Source organism: Balaenoptera ricei, chromosome 16, assembly GCF_028023285.1.
Source record: "Balaenoptera ricei isolate mBalRic1 chromosome 16, mBalRic1.hap2, whole genome shotgun sequence".
NCBI lineage: Eukaryota > Metazoa > Chordata > Mammalia > Artiodactyla > Balaenopteridae > Balaenoptera > Balaenoptera ricei.
Window position 1 is genome coordinate 64190092 of NC_082654.1, and position 18533 is coordinate 64208624.

Below are 18533 nucleotides of genomic sequence, written 5' to 3' on the forward strand. Positions count from 1 at the left end.
TACCTTTCTGCAGAGTGACAATAATAACTCTACACATGGAAGCATCTTACAGCTTACCAAGAGTGCTCGTGTGCAGGCCCAAGGCAACAGGGTGATCATCCCATTTGACAGATGTAAAGACTGAGGCACTAAGACATTCCCCCAGCCTTCATGGTCAAGTGTCTGTTGCACACCTGGCCAGGTAAAAGAGACATCAGCCACTGGGCTGTGTGTCTCAGTCAGTTCAGTCTGTGACAGAGCCCCCTGCTGCCAAGCCTGGGCTAGGCCTGGGGGACATGGAGATGTCGGGGACTGCCCCTGCCTTCTAGTTTTCCCCAAGTGTCCAGCGGCTCCTCGAGGTGCTTGGCTGACCCCAGGGCCTGCTCCATTGCAGGATGCCTGGGTGCTCTCCCCCAGCCAGGTGGAAAGAGGGGCACACGGCGGCAGCTATGATTCCCTTGCAGGAGGGTCCTCACTTTTATTTTCTACCTGTCTCCCGTCCATCCTAGTTACTTGGATGGCTTTCTAACTCCCAAACCAGTGGAAGGCCGGGCCACAGCCTTCGCAGCCCAATTGGAGGGAAGGGAGCCGTAGTCACAGTGAAGAAGGTGAGGGCTGAAAAGTCCTTCATTATGGAAATAGCTTTGCACTCTTCACCAGTTGTAGCCGATCTCCTGCAGGAGCTCATTGGGATAATTGTAGTTGGAGCTTAGGATGCCTTAAGAGTGGCTTATTTTTCCCCTTTAGAGCCCTCAGAGAGGATTGGAAAATTTTTTAAAAATCGTTTTTTAAAGAAATAAATTGGAGATGCATGAGTTGCCTTAAAGCTTTAGTTCAGTAAGTAGAGAACAAGCAGCTCTGAAGCAAGCCCCCAGGTGCATCCGAAGGAGCCTCTGAAGGGACCTGCTCAAAAGATGCCTCCAGCCTGGCCTCAGGAAGGCCTGGAAGTTGCCGAGGGCGGCAGCAGTATCTTGTTTCTGAACAGTGCCGCTGCCCAGTCTTCCTCCACTCTCTGGACCACGATGCAGGGAGAGGAGAGAGGGCTCCGGTCCATGGAGGGGAGAAGGCACAGGACCTCATCAGGGTATGCAGGCTGGGAGAGGCAGGGACACTGCCCTCTGTTTTCTGGTCCAACCGCCGGTGGGCAGGGTGGGGAGGGTGCCCGTCCTTGGTGCTCACCAGTAGCTGAATGCCCTCAGGTCGAGGATCTGGGTTAGCACGTGGCGGCCTCGTGGCTGCCGCCGTGTACGGACAGTCCTCCAGCCCGTGTGTGTGATGTGGCCTCCCTGTGCTCTCACCTCTGGAGCCATCTGCTCCCCACCCCCACCCAGCATGAGCGTGGCGTCTGCATACAGCGGGCGCGCAGTTGGTCGGGAGCACAGTACAGAGCGGGAATTCCAAAGGCTCCAAGGCCCTCCAAAATGACTGACACATAATAGGGCAGGTTGTTTCGAGTTGCCAGCTATGACCCACTAATAAGTTGTGAAACCAGCGTGTGCTGGAGTACATCACCTGTAGCATGGTACATACTGCTTTGTGACTTTTTATTTTAGTTTTGCTATGTACCCGCACAGATATAGGTACTGGGTCATGCTGTAAAATGTTTTTTTTTTTCTTTTTTTTTTTTTTGGCCTCACCACGCAGCTTGCGGGATCTTAGTTCCCTGATCAGGGATCAAACCCACACCCTCGGCAGTGAAAGCGCAGAGTCCTAACCACTGGACCTCCAGGGAATTCCTAAAACGAATTTCTTACAGTGAGTCATGATGAAAAAATATTGAAAGCCGCTTCCATGAGTTTTCCCACAGAGACTTGGGGTCTGTGCTCAGCCAGCCAGCTCCCTGTCCTTCAGCTCTCACCCCTCAACTACGCCGCACTCTTCCCGCCTCTCATCTCCACCCGCGTCTCTGTCCATCGTGGTCGCCACCACTGCATCCTCAGGGTGACTGGATGGTGAGGGTGTCGTGAGGATGGGCAGTGATGCCTCGGCTAAGGGGATGAGCTCTCCTCTCACCCGAGTGTGGAGCCAGGTAGATGACAGGTTCAATGCCGTCTGACTCTTTATCTCCACCCCATCCCACCTCAGCCACCCTGCACGGCCAAGCTCTCAGTCCAGAAGTCCTGCCTCATGTCTTAACCATTTTCTCTGCCTTTGTCCTAACCCCCTGAGTCTGTAGGTCTGGGCCTGGTACAGATGAACAGGAAGTGGTGCAGGTCACAGGCCTCTCCTCCACCACCCACCCCCCCACAAGCTGGGCCCTGGCACACACATAGCAAGTGCCCCCATCCAGATGGGAGGCTTCCTGGGTCCCTGGGGACAAACCTGCCAGGCACTTCCGAGAGGGAGAAAAGGGTTTGTAGCTTAGAGTATTTATTCTGACAACAGTGACTTACAAGTTTCTGGGATATGGGATGGTCCTTATATTTTCCAAACCAGAAGGAGCCTCTGGTATACGGAAGCTTCTGAGTGTGTATGAACAAGACTGCTTGGGGAGAGAGAGTCTCTGCAGAAATAGGGGCGACAGAGATGAATGAGATGCAGGCCCTGACCTTAAAGCTGCTTACAGGCTGTAGGGAAAGTCTGAGTGGGAGCGGAGAGTAAGCTACAAGGTAAGACAAGGTCAGAAGTGCTGAGGAGCCAAGGGAAGGCTCCCAGGCAGAGGGTGGCTGTCCACGTGTCCTTGAGAGGTGGGGTCCCCAGAGAGCCCTGGAAAGGCTTTGCAGGAGGTAGAAGCATTTAGTCTGTGAGCGGTGACGTGGGCAGAAGATGGGTCACCCATCCTGTTAAAACCAGGGAGTCAGTTCTTTACCCCAGCTGCCATCACACAGGCCTTGAAGGTGGGTGCGGGAGCAGCGTTCACTCCTAAGACCTTAACAATTACTCGATGCTGCAGAGCAGTTCAACACGTTCCTGGAACACGTGGGGTGAAGGGGAGACCGAGTACTGATATTTCGGAGACTTCATTTTGCTTAAGCAGGAGACCGTTTTGGTTAAGCTAGAATTTAACTTTCCGTCACCCTCAATTCGCTGGGTGTTTTACCCCGTGCAACCACTGTTCCAGAAAGAGCGAGAGATCATAGGGAAACAAAAGCTTGTTAAGAATTTAACAAATAGAGCAATAGCACTCTTAAAAGGAAAAGTACAGGTATCCCCTGCTTTTCGAAAGTTTGCTTTACACCACTTCACTTTTACGAAAGACCTGCACTGGTACCTGTTTTCGCTAATCAAGGAAATCCGAAGAGGATTTTCACTTTTATGAAAAAACAGGAAAAGCGCAAATCGCATTCAGCGTTTATTTTGCAGCGAGTGTTAACAGAGGAAGTTTGTGCCCCGAGCAGAGAGAGTGGCCCTGCCAAGCTCCTTCCCCAGAACCACATCTCAGCATCAAGCCGCCATGTGCTTTATCTCAGTTTATTTTCTTTGTCCGTTAATAAGATGTGTCCTAAGGTAACTGCTTCTTCACTTTATGCCATTTCTGCTTACGAAAGCTTTTATAGGAATGCTCTACTTTCAGATAGCGGGGGACATCTGTACCTGTATCACGTAGGGATGCTTTGGGCTGCATTTACTTAATTCTGTGTTCACACAGTTTCACTTCTTACTGTCAAGGCCAATAGTTCTCAGAGTGGGGGGGGGTCCCAGGACCAGCAGCAGCATCTGAGAACTTGTTAGAAATACATATTCTTAGGCCCCTCCCCAGACCTCCTCAATCAGAAACTGGGGGAGTGGGGGCAGACAGCAATTTGAGCATCTGTTTGTTTTTGTTTTTTTTTTTTTCGGCTGTGCCACTTGGCTTATGGGATCTCAGTTCCGGACCAGGGACTGAACCCGGGCCACGGCAGTGAAAGCGCCGAGTCCTAACCACTGGGCCACCAGGGAATTCCCTAGCAGTTAGTTTTAATAAGTTCCCCCCCAGGTGATGCGGACGCATGCTGAAGTTCGAGAACCCCTGTCGAGGCTCTGGCTTCTCAAAGTGTCATCCACAGACCAGCAATAGTGCGGGCATCACCTGGGAACCTGTTAGAAATTCAGAACCTCAGGCTCCACCTCCAACCTCCTGAAAATCAGAACCTGTACCTGAGCAAGACCCCCAAGTGCTTTCTATGCACAGCAGGGCCTGAGAAGCGCAGGGCCTTTTCCTAAAGCACCAGGTGCCACCTCCGGGCAGCTGACTGTGCTAATGGCCGCACCGTCCTCCCAAGCACAACTGCTCCTTTAAGCCTCACAAATTCCTCAGGGTACCCAAGGTTTCCACAAAGTACAGGACCCTTGTCCCCTGGGCTACAAGGATGGTTTGGGGGCACTGTGGAGACTTAGAGGGAGCACACCTGGCCCAAGGGGGCACCTGCACCCCTGCCACAGCCCAGTGTATCACTGGGGGCCCAGGCCCTGTATCACAGCAACTTCTCCCTTCTCTGGGCAGGCGGGGGAGGGGCAGATCCCTCCAGGGAGCCACAGCTTCACTCTGGTCTCCATCAATAGAAGAGATTCTCCAGGATATCCTCCCTTAGCCTGGGGCACAAATGCCCACTAGGACCTCAGGATCGCCCTTCCCTGACATTGACATCACTGTGCCACCCTGTTTCACAGACTAAATCGATCAGCATCACAGGGGCAGAGAGATGTGGCTTTATTTCACTTTGGGGCTCTACCAAGCTGCCCCTTAGTGAGAGGTTCTGCTGGCTGTCTTTGCTGTTGGAACTCTCCTGTGGCTGGGGGCATGAGCCACAAGCACTGAGTACCAAGTACTGAGTGAGTGGTACACGAGGAAGCTGGGCTGGGGAGGGCTTCCCGGGGAGCGGGAGTGAGCGGGACTTGGTCCTATTGTTCCGCATCACACCCCCTCTGTGCCTCTGTGGGGGGGACAGGAGGAGAGTTCTTTCACTGGAGCCCAGAAAATAGTTTTTAAACAGAGGAAACCCTAGGAAAGCAGAAGTAGAAATAATGCTCTGTTTGATCTGAAAAGATAAAATCACACAGACTTCAAAACCTAACAGCTGTGGCTGCTTGACACTGCTCCTCTGTAATCGTCTCATTTAATCTGCTCAGGCCTCTCTTCTGGATAGGGGGCGTTACCTCCACTTGACGGCTAAGAGAGAGGCTCAGAGAGATTAAGCAGACGGCACAGGGGCCTGGTGGAGGCAGGATTTGAACCCAGGTCTTTGGCACGCCTGGGCCCACGTGTCTTTGGTGTTCCGGAGCCTGCCATGTCTTCATGTGACGGGAGAGGAGGGTGTGGATGGCGCCTGGGGCAGCAGGTTGGGTGCCACACGTCTGGTAGCACCGGTAAGCTACTGGCCAGGTCACAAGGGCAGAGTTTTCTTACACTGGCCTCGCTCAGCCCTGGCAGGAGCCCTGCGGTTGCAGAGAAAGGAGCTCTCCCTGTGAGCGGCCTTTTAGCTGGTATTTACAAGGGGCTGATTGGCAAGCACAATTCCTGTAGCTCCCTGCCTGCCAGAGAAGGCTGTTAGCCCCTAAGACAGGTCAAAGCAGAGAAGGTCTGGGAAGACAATTGCAAACCCCTGACACATTCTTCCTGCCCATCTTGGGCTCCAAGCCCATCTGGGGGGAAATGGATGGATCCCTGGACATTGGGTTTGAATTACCTCCACCACCACCCCCACCCCGTCCCGAGCACAGCCAGCTGGCGACAGTCTGAGCCTTTCCCTGCCCTCCAAGCGCTGAATGTCACAGTGCCCAGGGGAAGGTGATTCACCCTCCAAGGTGGCAGCTGCCTGCTTGGCACAGCAGACTCATGCCATCTGCCCAGAACGCCCTTGTCCAGCACCAGCAGAGTGCTGCCCCGTACCCACGGGTAGTGAGCAGTCGGTACAGGCATTGATCGTGAAGCCATCACTAGACACAGTGTAGGAGCGCTTGCTGGCTGTGGAGCCACTTGAGGGAGAGGTTAGGAGTGAGCAAACAGTCTTCAACAGCAATTAGTGCAAATTAGACATGGTCCCCAGACATGGAGGGGAGGGAAGCTCCTGTTGCAGCTCCTGCCCACATGCGTCTGCCAGAAGGGAAGTAGCAAGCCGGGTCTCTGGGCAGAAGACATTTCACACGCTTGGTCTCTGTCCAAATGGCATTCTCTGTGCCAGCCACTGAGTGGTAAAACCTTGATTACCCACAGAACCTCCAGTTCTCCAGGGTGCTGGTAGCACTCTGCTGGTAGCACACAGGTGAACAGCAGGAAAAGTTCTTTGACATTTGCTTAAAACAAAATACTTTCTTGCTCCCTTAGACAAGCCAGTCTAAGGGACTGTCTGTCCCTGTCTCTGTCCAGAGTGCTGGAGAGCAGCCCAGATGCTCTGACTCTCAAAGCTCAGCCTTGCAAGGGCCTTATTCAGGAAGTGAGAGGCTCGCAGGGTCACGAACACGGATTTAGGCATTTGGGAAATGTTCATTCGACAGTTGTCATTTTTTGATTGAGCAGCTTGCTGTGCGCTAGGCGCTGTGCTGGAGATGGAGATGGACAAAGCCCGCTCCCTGTTCTCACGGGGCTCATGTCATGGTCAGTTACACTAGCTGATACTTAGTGGCCATTTATTTCATATCTGGATCTTCTCTAACCATTTTCAAGTGTGCTCTTATTTAACGCTCACGACAACCTTATGAGGCAGGCACTATTATTCTCCGCAGGTGAGGAAACTGAGGCTCAGGGAAGTTAAGTAACTTGGCCAAGGTCATGCTGCCTGGACAAAACCAGGGTTCCAACCCAGGCAGTCTTGCTCCAGAACCCCAGCTATTGAGGACAGTGCTTTGCATAAGGAGAGACAATTTTTGCATATAGCTGGAGGGAGATTGAAAGCCACAGGAAAGTTATGGCTGGAGCACGTAACTTTGGTTGGAGGGAAACTTCCTTGGGGTGGAGAGAACAGTGTAAGGTGATGAGGCAGGATTCCCTATGCCACGAATGCAGGCAATCAGCCTAGCTCTTGACAGCTCTGCCCCACACAGTGAAGCAGGTGGGCAACATCCTAGGATGGAAATGCTATATGAGTGTTTTCACCAGATTCTCTCATTAAGCCTCACTGGGAAGACCAGTGGTACTCAAACTAGCTGTGCATTCAGATCATCCGGGAGATTTTAAAAACACCTGTGTCCAGGCCATACCCCATGCCAATTAAGTCAGAATCTCTGATGGTGGGTTTGGGGCTTGATGATTTTTTAAAGCTCCCCGGATGATTCCAATGTGCAGGCAAGATAGAACCATGGAGCTAAACCAGAGCCTTCCATCAACAAGCACATTCCATCCCTGAAGAAGCTGTAGCCTCTTTCATCCTTCTCTCAGTGTCTGTTGCGTGTGTGTACGTGTGTAGCTACATCAGGATGAGAAGAGCAGTCAGCCCAGCCGTGAGAGCTGATGGTTGGCTGGGAGGGTGGCAGAGGTGAGCTCTGTGGACTTGCCTCTTTGCTCAGGGTTCCTCTTTCCCACGGACCCTACTGACCCCTGGACCCTGGGCACGGTGGCTCTGCTGCCACAGTGCCCACAAACCTCCCACTTGTGATTTCCCTGTAGCACAGCCCGCTCACCTGGCATTTTCAGAAGGAACTTTATCAGTGAGCCAGAGGCAACTGAGAACATGCAGACAGCAAAACAGTGGGCCAGTTCCCAAAGTTCAAGTTTATTCCAAAGAATCCTAGTGTAGGTGGACAGGAGTTGGCCTGAGCTCTGACAGCTTGTGCTCAGGAGCCTGTGGTCCTGCCTGGGCGGGCTACTTGACTTGGCTCACCATTACTGGAGGTGCTTGCTCAAGTTCAGTGACCTCACCTTGGTAGCTTGAAATTGGCCATGGTAGGAATATTTACACCACGAAAAATCGGCAAATGCCACAAATCAGGGATGTTTCCTTCCAGGAAGTGGATTGTTAAACATTAGCCAGCACACCACTTCCTTGCCGGTGTGCTGACCACTCCAACCACTTCCCCTCCACCACCACCTTCCACTCATTTTGTTTCTCAGAAGCTGGTTTCCCTGGTGAGGCCCTACCTAATTCACTCCCATCTGGTGCTTATCTTAGGAGCTTTTCTTCTTATTTTTCCAATTATAACGGAGGTCTTCTTTCTCTGACAATGATCTTAAGCCTGAGTAGAAAGAGTTGTAAAGCTGGTGGCAGCGACCTTAGGTTCCAAGCACGGAGAAGATTTACAAAGGAGCTATTCACGTGTCCGCCCCACCCAGGAGAAGAGCCTGTAGCGGAGGCGATTACTTTTCCATCCCACGCGTCCTTCACCCCTCACTTCCAGACTCTTACTGTACACACAGCAGATGAGGCAGCTCTAGTCTTCCGTGTGAGTGTTATAGACACATACCTCCAGCTGTGAGGGAGGGACCGGCAGACACTTCATGGGAGGCCATGGCAAAACTGCCCTTCTTTCCCGAGGCCCTCCTGGAGTATCTAACTGAAGCAGCTGGAGGAGCAGAGCAGCAGGGGAGGGGGGACTTTAGCGGGGAGGGGCGGTGGGCACAGGGGAGCAAAATGGGGAATCTGACCGGGTAGACAAATGCCAGGCTTGGGCCAGGCAATCCAAGTTACTTACTTGGCTGTCTCCAGAGCAGCCAGTAAGGGGACCGTGTTCTGACCCGGCTTTGACTGCACGTCGGATCCGGGCGGGGGAGTGTGCAGGAGGTGGCGGTGCTGGCAGGTGGCCGCACTGGGAGCCCATGGGCCCACCTTGCTGGCCAGTCTGAGGTGCAGAGGAGGAGGAAATCACAGTGGGGGCTTTTCTCCCCCTTTGTTTTTCTTTCCACACAGCCTGCACTTAAGGTTCATTAATGTATTCCCTAAAACACTCTGTGCTCCCCATCCTCTTGACGGGGTGCCCGCCACACTCTCTGCACCTCCTTGGGGAGCGCCGCATGGTCCCTTCTGCCAGCCCCCGTGGCCCCATGAAGCAGAGGGCCATTTAAAGATGGGAGGTGGAGGTTCAGCGGGGTTAGGGGCCTGCCTGAGGTTGCACGACTCCAAGTGGCAGATCCGAGGTCAGGGCCTGGGTCTCTGCCCCATCCACTCCCCCAGCTGGCCTCCCTTTCACCAGAGGACTTAGAACTCCCCGAGCCAAACAGCCTTCCTTGAGGGACTCAGCCTGCAGGACTGTCAAGGGCATGCAGTGTTCTCTGTGCTTCCTGAGCGCAAGGGCTGCTGCTGCTTTCTTCCTGCGTACATCCCCCTGACAACCAGGGCTCGGGCCAGGGCTCTGTGCAGTGGGGGAGCTCGGTCACTGCCCCCACCCCCGGGCTTCTGAAGGGACAGACCCAGCCGTGAGTGTGGCCTGGGAGCCTCCTTGTTACAGGCACAATTCTCTGTCCCGCCAGGTTACCATAGTTTGCCTGCTTGTGTCTTGTGGCATTTCGAGTGGGGCATGAAGCTCAGCTCAGCTCAGCATCCTTGATCTTCGCTGTTGAGGCACCAGGCACCAAGAGCTGTGTCAAGGCTGATGTCAGGCCAGCCTGAATTCTCGAGCACGAATGTGCCCACAGCCCCCTGGGGAGGCTAAGGCAGCCTCCCACGTGCTGCCCACAGGCCTGAGGCACTAGGGCTGGGGCGCTGCCTTTGCATCTTTACCCAGCACCCCAGGTCCCATTGTAAGGAGGCCTCAGGCTCCACGCTCACTGGTCAGGATCCTTTGGGGATTGGAGGCAGAGAAGCTGAAAAATCCTGAAAAATCCGGCATTCTGGCTGGAAGGAGACCACCTGGATCAGAAGTGAGACAGCCAACCTTGTGTAAACTGTTGTGTTGCACCAGCCTGGGCGGCCAACAGGGCACCATGATTTGTTTCTAAGCTGCCAAGGAAGCCGGGGAACTGGGGCCCTAGGCCACCAGGTTGGGGAGCCTCTCATCCCAATTCCAGATGGGACCTTAGATGTCATGGGACTCAGCTCCACCCAAAGCAGGAATCAGAAGTCACTGGTCTCTGCTGGGTTACCTCTGTGCTGGGAAGCTCACTCAGTACCCCTTACCACTTCCCTGGGCCCAGACCCCTCCTCCTCTCAGCCTCCTTTCAGACCATGGTTACCACGCGTATGATGAATCGTGCTCTGAAGCGATCATTTTTATCATCTTGCCTCTAGCTTGTCCCACTGGCATGAAACAAGTTTTCCAGTCAATAGTGCCAATGATTAGTGAAGGGAGGTCAAGCTGACCTTGGAGAAGTAATTTTCTCTAAATACTTCCCACTCTGATTCTGCTTTTATTGATTATTTTAAGCTTCCACAGACATAGGCAGGAGTCTGGGAGGGCTGTCTGCGGTGGGAAGAGGGTTGGATCCATCTCTCATTGTCTGTAATAGTGAAAGCTGGAAACAAACTAAATGTCTAACAGTAGAAACACGAGCCAAAGTGTGATCCCGCCATTCCATGGACTACCACGTGGCCATAATAATGTCACAGACTTGTAACCTGAAAAGATGTTCACAATGTGTCGTCAAGAAAAGCATGTTATGGCATAGTATCTAGGAGGCCATTTTTGAAACATAGTTGTGTATGCACACACACACACACGCATGCATGTTTAAAAGTTGGTAAGGCCATGTACCTCACATTAACAGTGATTGGTTCTGCGTGGTGAGACGTGGGTGATTTTATTTCTGCTCGTCAATATTTTCTCATTTTCTAAATTGGATTATTGCACTAAAGGGCCAGTAACCTATCACAGCCTTGGCCCACAGAGGCCTGGCCCTGACTGGCAAAGGTGCCCAGAATGGGTCAGGTCAGGGGAAGGGCCCCAACTCTTGAATGTATTGAGGTCAGAGTTGCTTAATCAAGTGGTGTTGGTGGTGGGTCCACTGTGTGCCCAGCCCAGGGTGGTTCTGAGCCTGAAGGAACTTACGATCTAGTTCAGGAGGTAAAATATTCATTCATTTGTTCGTTCACTCATTCATCCAACAAATAGCTATTGAGCACCTGTGAGCACTGTGCCAGGTACTGCACTTCTAGGGTGAACATAGTCCCAGAGTGTGATGCGTGATATGAGTCTTGTATAAAGGGTTATGGGACTTTGGATGCGGACCAGAGGGAGTGACAGAGGAGGGGGCCTTTGAGCTGGAATATGAGGATCCACAGGACATGGGCGAATGGGGATGAAGGCGTGGCCCAGGGGAGAGGGCAGAGCTGGGCTCCTCTTCCTCTCCAGGTGTGCCAAAGCCCAGGGACCTGGCTTCCATTACCACCATGACGCCAATGTGTCTTGTAGCCCTAGGAAGCTTATGTAACCTCTTCAAGCTTCAGTTTCCCCACCCACACAACGCAGATCATTTCACATCCTCCTCTCCACCCTCCAGCCATCTCCTGCTCTTGTCAGAATGCTCTGAGCGTAAATGTTCTCTTTTAAGCTTTATCCAGAAACTCCCCATTGGCCTCTTGGGCTTGTTGCTTGCTAGCTTGGCTGCTCCAGTTTGTTGATTCTGCCAGCTTTGACGCAGTCTGATGGCCCCATTGCTCCTTCCTCTAAGCTGCTCAAGCAACTTTAGCGGTTAAATCAGGGGAAAGAGATACACTTAATCCCCGCCATCACTGTCCTTCAGCAGAGTGGTTTGGGGAACGCTGCAGACCCTGAAGAGGCCAGCTCAGTGAGTGGTACTTGGAAAAGACAGGCTGAGAACTCAGGCAGCGCTGCTGTCTCTAGGCCTGGAGTCACGGGGATTTGCTCCAAGCCTGGGCTGCAGCTGGTCTTCACGCCACGCCCAGCAAACCTCGGCAGGGGCATCACAGGGAGACCCTCCTCCCCATCTCAGGAGCACCGGCCCCTCTGCAGCCCGCAGGCCTCCCTGGCTGAGGGGTGGAGGAGTCACGGAGTCCAGAGAGAGAAAGTCCTTAGCAACCCCTAGTTCTTGCTTGAAGGCAGGCCAGGGTGATCTGACATCACCTAGGGGATAGTGGACGGTGAGGAACCTGATTAGGTATCAAGGGTGGAGGATTCTGGCTAAACCAACTTAGCAGAATTCTTGCTAAAATTGGACAATGAGAGATGAACACTGAAGCACAAAAGTCAGGCCTAGTTGAAAAATCCAGGGGAGCTGGAGCAGAGTTAGAGGATCATTGTCAGCCTGGAGAATCCGAGGCCCAGTTTCCTTATCTGCCAAATGGGTCATTATGAAGAACCACCTAGCACAGGCCCTCAAATATCAGTTCCTAGAAGCAGCCTCCTTTCTTGGGCCCTTTTTTTTTTTCAATTGGCTGTGCCCCGCGGATGTGGGATCTTAGTTCCCCGACCAGGGATGGAACCTGCGTCCCCTGCATCGGAAGTGTGGAGTCTTAACCACTGGACTGCCAGGGAAGTCCCTTGGGCCCATTTTAACAAAGTGTTAACCTCCCTGGGCTTTGATTTCCTCCTGTGTCACATGGGGGTATAATACCCTGTGAAATGACCTGACTTCTTAAGAGCCCAAGGCAAGAGGATTTTCTTATCTGGGCGATCAGGGGCAGAGGGGATGGTGTGTCTGTCCGGCCTGCCCGGCTGCTGGCTGTGCTGTTGGCCATTACAAAGCTAATGTGCTAATGTGGAGAAGGGGAGCTTCCAAGTCATTAGCCCTTCTCTTCCCAGCCATTAACTGGTAGGGAAATTGGGGGCCCACTTTCCATGAATAAAGACAAGAAATGCCCCAGGCAACCCCTTCCTTCAGCCCCCACTCCAGCAGCCGCCCCACCCAGTAAGGGGCATAGAGGAGCAGGCTGCTGGCAGCTGTGTAATGTGACATTAGCATGCGGATGAGCTCCACAGGAAGCAGAAGGTGAGCAGGAACTGAGAGCGGTTGATCTTGCTTTTCCTCCCCTCCCAGGAATAGCATCTGGTCATAACCTTGCATTCTTTTTTTTTTTTTATTTTTTTTTATTTTTATTTATTTATTTATTTATTTATTTTATGTTTGTGTTGGGTCTTCGTTTCTGTGTGAGGGCCCTCTCCAGTTGCGGCGAGCGGGGGCCACTCTTCATCGCGGTGCGCGGGCCTCTCACCGTCGCGGCCTCTCCCGTTGCGGAGCACAGACTCCAGACGCGCAGGCTCCAGACGCGCAGGCTCAGTAGTTGTGGCCCACGGGCCCAGCCGCTCCGCGGCATGTGGGATCCTCCCAGACCAGGGCCCGAACCCGTGTCCCCTGCATTGGCAGGCAGATTCCCAACCACTGCGCCACCAGGGAAGCCCAACCTTGCATTCTAGAAACGCCTTATCTCTGCTTCTTTCCCTACCTGAGCCTCCACGTTTGCCTTGGGCTCTGGGTCCCTCCCCATCGCCTCCTTCACGGCTCCTGTCCTCTCATCCATCATGCAGGTTCCTGCCTGGCAAACAAGAGCCCCCCCACTCGCCGCACTATAGCCAGTCTCGCTTGGGACCCAGCTCCCGACCACGACCCACCCTAGTAACTCCCTGCCGGCTGCCCAGAACGTGTTTTTGTGCCCACCATGTCTATGTGCCAGATGTAGTGTTTGGCCCTGGGGATTCAAGGACAAAGAAAGACTCTGCTCTCAGGAGGTTAAGAGTTGCCCCTGCCTCCAGCACTGGACCCTTGGTCTAACGAACAGAGCCAGCCCCCAGGGAGCTCAGAGCCACTCACCCCAAGGTGCTAAGGGAGGGCAGACTCCCGTGATCTGTGATCAGTGATCTTTGATGTTACTATTGCAAAAAGACTGTGACTTGCTGAAGGCTCACATGATGGTGAACATTTTCTTAGCAATAAAGTATTTTAAAATTAAGGTATGTACATTGTTTTTTTAAACGTAATGCTATTGCATACTTAATAGACTACAGTGTAGGGTAACATAACTTTTATATGCACTGGGAAACCAAAAAAAATTCATGTGACTCGCTTTGTTGTGATATTCACTTTATTGCTGTGGTCTGGAACCAAACCCGCAATATCTCCAAGGAATCACTGCACAGATATTCTCTCATTCATCCTTAAACAACCCTGTGAGGTATATACTATTATTACCCTGATGTGAAGTTTATTTTATTATTATTATTATTTTTTTTTTGAAGGAAGGATTTTTTATTTATTTATTTATTTATTTTTTGGCTATGTTGGTTCTTCGTTTTTGTGCGAGGGCTTTCTCTAGTTGCGGCAAGCGGGGGCCACTCTTCATCGCAGTGCGCGGGCCTTTCACTGTCGTGGCCTCTCTTGTTGCGGGTCACAGGCTCCAGACACGCAGGCTCAGTAGTTGTGGCTCACAAGCCTAGTTGCTCCGCGGCATGTGGGATCTTCCCAGACCAGGGCTCGAACCCGTGTCCCCTGCATTGGCAGGCAGATTCTCAACCACTGCGCCACCAGGGAAGCCCCTATTATTTTTTTAATCGAAGGATAGTTGATTTACAATATTGTGTTAGTTGTAGGTGTATAGCAAAGTGATTCAGCTATACATATATATTTTTTTCAGATTCTTTGCCATATAGGTTATTAGATTCTTTCCCATATAGGTTGAATATAGTTCCCTGTGCTCTACAGTAAATCCTTGTTATCTATTTTATATATAGTGGTGTGTATCTGTTAATCCCATACTCCTAATTTGTCCCTCCCCGACCCCACCTTTCCCCTTTGGTAACCATGAGTTTGTTTTCTATGTCTGTGAGCCTGTTTCTGTTTTGTAAATAAGTTCATCTGTATCATATTTTAGATTCCACTTAGAATTGATATCATATGGTATTTGTCTTTCTCTGTCTAACTTACTTCACTTGGTATGATAATCTCTAGGTCCATCCATGTTGCTGCAAATGGCATTATTTCATTCTTTTTTATGGCTGAGTAATATTCCATTGTATATATGTACCACATCTTCTTTATCCATTCATCTGTTGATGGACACTTAGGTTGCTTCCATGTCTTGGCTATTGTAAATAGTGCTGCTGTGAACATTACGGTGCATGTATCTTTTCAAATTAGAGTTTTCGTCTTTTCCAGATATATGATATGAAGTTTAATAATTTGCTTTAGGTACACAGTTGTTATGTGGTTGACCTGGGACTTGAACCAGAGACTGAGTGATCCTAAAGATTAGGTGTGAGGAACCATAAATGTTATCAAGTATTAGTATAGCTGCTGCCTGTTCTGGTCCTCTTTTTTTTTTTTTTAATTGAGATAAAATTAACCATTTAAAAGTGTACAATTCAGTGGCATTTAGTGCATTCACAATGTTCTGCACCTGTCAACTCTAGTTCCAGAATACTTTCATCACCCCAAAGGAGACCCTGCACCCGTTAAGCAGTCACTCTCCAGTCCCCTCACCCCAGCCTCTGGCAGCCACTAATCTACTTTCCACCCCTATGGCTTTGCCTATTCTGGACACTTCATATGAATAGAATCATATACTCTGTGACCTTTTGTGTCTGACTTCTTTCATTCAGCATAAGGTTTTCCACGTTCATCTATGTTGTAGCATGTGTCAGGCTGACTAATATTCCATTGTTTGGCTATACCACTTTTTGTTTATCCATTCGTTGGTGGACATTGGCTATTGTGAATAGTGCTGCTGTAAACACGTGTGCACGTATTTGAATACTGAATACCTGTTTGCAGTTCTGTGAGTTCCACTCAAAAGTGGCATGGCTGGGATAAGTGGTAATCAGTGTTTAACTTTTTTTTTTTTTTTTTTTTGGCTGCGTTGGGTCTTCCTTGCTGCGCGCGGGCTTTCTCTAGTTGCGGTGAGCGGGGGCTACTCTTCTTTGCAGTGCGCGGGCTTCTCATTGCGGTGGCTTCTCTTGTTGCGGAGCACAGTAACTTTATTTTTTAGGATGCTTTTCTGCATGTGGTTGTAATGCCCTGGTGGGCCCCAATGGCCCCTCACACAGGGCCGGGTGCCGGACACTGAGCGCATGTGCATCGGGTGATGCATCCTCCTTCTTCTCTGCCCACTTGGCTCCAGCCCCCTAATCTGTCCCTCTCTCCCTGACAGACGTGCCCGTGGAGAAGCTGGCCGCCATGCCCGCCTTGCGCAGCGTCAACCTGCGCTTCAACCCGCTGAATGCCGAGGTGCGCGTCATCGCCCCACCGCTCATCAAATTCGACATGCTCATGTCTCCGGAGGATGCGCGGGCCTCCCCACCCTAGGCTTCCCTCCTCATGCCCGCCCAGCAAGGGACAGAGGCCACCTGGCCTGGCGGCCTGAGGGGAGGGAGTCCCACGCGCCCATGGGAGGCCAAGTTTGGGGGGTTGGGGGCGGGCGGGCTGAATAGCGTGTGGCGGGAGGGGTGTGGCGGTCCAGGATAGATAGCGTAGAGCAGTAGTGGGCCCTGGAATGCCGGGAGGGAGGAGGCGAGGACGGGGCTGGAGCCCAGACTCTGGGCTCTCACAGCTTCTGTGCAAACCTGGGCAGATCCTCTGAGCCTTACAATTTGAGGAAAGGGGCAATGGCAGGGGCTTTTGCCTCCTTTGGGCTCCCTGAAGGCTTTTGGGGGAACACATGCCTCCAAGTTACCTTCAAATCATTGGTACCTTCTGGGCCCACGGATGAGCATCGCTGAGCATTTTCCAGGCCCTTGTGTGTTCGAGGCCTTGTTTCTAGTGCTGAAAGCCAGTGGCTGCCATAAGAGGGACAGAAGACAATCTCCATCTATTTATTGATTCCTGAGAATCGACCAGGATGAGGCCTTCCACAGTGCCCCGTGCTCAGCCCTGTGGGTCCCTGGATTGGCAGGAACCTGAACCAGGAGTCATGGGAAAGCTGTGGAGACAGTGTGGCCTGACACTGTAGCAGGATTGAGAACGTTTGTATAGGAGCCCAAGAACCAGCAGGCTGGCAAGTGGAGAGCAAATCAAGTAGGCTCTGTCCTTCCTCATGCCTAAGAAATCGGTGGGGTAGGAAGTCAGGAGTGCCCCATCCCTCCCCTGGGAGTGAGCGGGGGTGCCTGGCATCAGCCCTTCTGCTGCAGGAGAGGTGGCCCAGAGAGAAGCAAAGCCATTTGCACCTGTGCCACCCTCAACAGTCTCCCTCTGGCAGGAGTCTGGCTGCCTTGTCACTGGTCCACACGGGGCAGAAGGCACTATGGACCATTGGGTTCGTGGCCAGCCAGCTCCCAGGCCACCACCCAGAGCCCTGATGACCTAGTCATCTCTAGGCCCTCAACCTGGAGTCTAGGGTGTGGCCAGGTAATTGCGTGACCAACCATCTCTGTTTGCCCGGGACTGAGGGGTTTCCTGGGACGTGGGACTTTCAGTGCTAACACTGGGATGACACCCGGCAAACAGGGGCAACTGGTCCCTCTACCAGGAGAGAGCCTGGGGCTCTTGCTTCCTGACAACACCTGTGGTTTGGAGAACCTCTGACCCCTTGATCCCCAGGTATCTACCTCCCACCTTCTCATCTGTGGAGCAAGCAGGCTCAGAGCCCACCTTGCCTGGTCTGTGGGAGACACCTGAGGCCCCAGGGCTTGGAGCAAGCCAGGCTACCCAGATCCTACATTTGTGGACCAGTGGCCAGTCTTCCATTCCTAAGGTTAGGCTGTTCAGAGCTCAGACCACCGCTCAGAGCACTAACACTTTATCAGAACGCTCCCAGTCCCGTTCCCGCTCTCCAGCTCCGAGGCCCGCCCCCGCTCAGGCCTTCTGTCTCTCGGCGAGAGGCTGACAGGTTGGGCCATTGTTGGCCCGTCACTGAGCGCTCGGTGTTCATGTTCACTCTGCTCATCTCCCAAGGTCTGGTTGGTGAAGCTCTGGAAAAAAGGGTTTTCAGGGTGAGGAGGCTGAAACGGGATCTTCTAGGGCTTCCGAGTTCAGCCATGGACGCTGGGGACAAGTGAGTCTGCAGTCCAGCCTAAGCTGTCCTGGTACCCCCTACCCCCCAGCCTGTGTCCCGGAGTGGAGTTTCTCCTTGTCAAAGAAGGGGCGTACTTTTCCGACATGCACAAAGGCATTGTATGGCTAGAACTTTGCAACTCAAGTATGGTCTGTGGGCCAGCAGCATTGGCGTCCACGGGAGCTCGTTAGAAACGCAGAATCCCAGGCCCCACCGCAGACCTCCGGAATCAGAACCTGCATTTCAAAAGATCCCCAGGTGATTCCTACGAGCACTTTACTGTTTGAAAAGCAGAGGCCTGGGGTGACCCTCGGGATGTCCTCAGAGTGGAGGGTGAAGGTTCTCAGCTCTCCCCCTGCCCTGTCAGGGGTCCGAGTCTGTGCTCATCCCCCTCCCTAAAGCAGTCCCCAGAGACCTTGGGCCTCTTCGATCTTTTCAGAGTCTGTGTGGCACTCCCAGTGAAGGGACTGACCCAAAGCCACCAGGAGAGGAGGGCTGGGTTTGCCCGGCCCTCTGGAGCCCTGCCTTTCCGGGTAACCTCTGCATGCTAAGCCGCTGCTTCCCCAGGTCCTCGCCTCAAGCCCTTTGAAGGGGATGCTTCTGGAAGCTGTTTTCTACTCTGCTTGGAGAGCTTGCCCTTGCCTGCTGGGGAAGCTTGGGCGTCAGAGACGGCCCCAAATCAAAGCCCACTGTGTGAATGAGCCCTTAGTTTCAGTCTGCAATAAAGAACGCGTTGGTTTCATCTGCCTCTTGGTGTTTGATTTATTCTCACGGCACACACCTCTCGCGGCCAGAGCGTTGATCCCACCACCAGCGAAGAGGAGGGGCTGC

General features: G+C 52.5%; 1 protein-coding gene across 1 annotated transcript in view; it reads left to right on the forward strand.

Annotated features, from left to right (window-relative positions):
- Window positions 1-18444, forward strand: part of LRRC20 (leucine rich repeat containing 20) — a 63018-nt gene extending 44574 nt beyond the window's left edge. Inside the window, exon 5 of the mRNA XM_059900340.1 lies at window positions 15864-18444. Coding sequence (XP_059756323.1) covers window positions 15864-16018 — 155 coding nt within the window. The 3' untranslated portion in view covers window positions 16019-18444. The remainder of the gene's footprint in view (window positions 1-15863) is intronic.
- The last annotated feature ends 89 nt before the right edge of the window (window positions 18445-18533 follow it).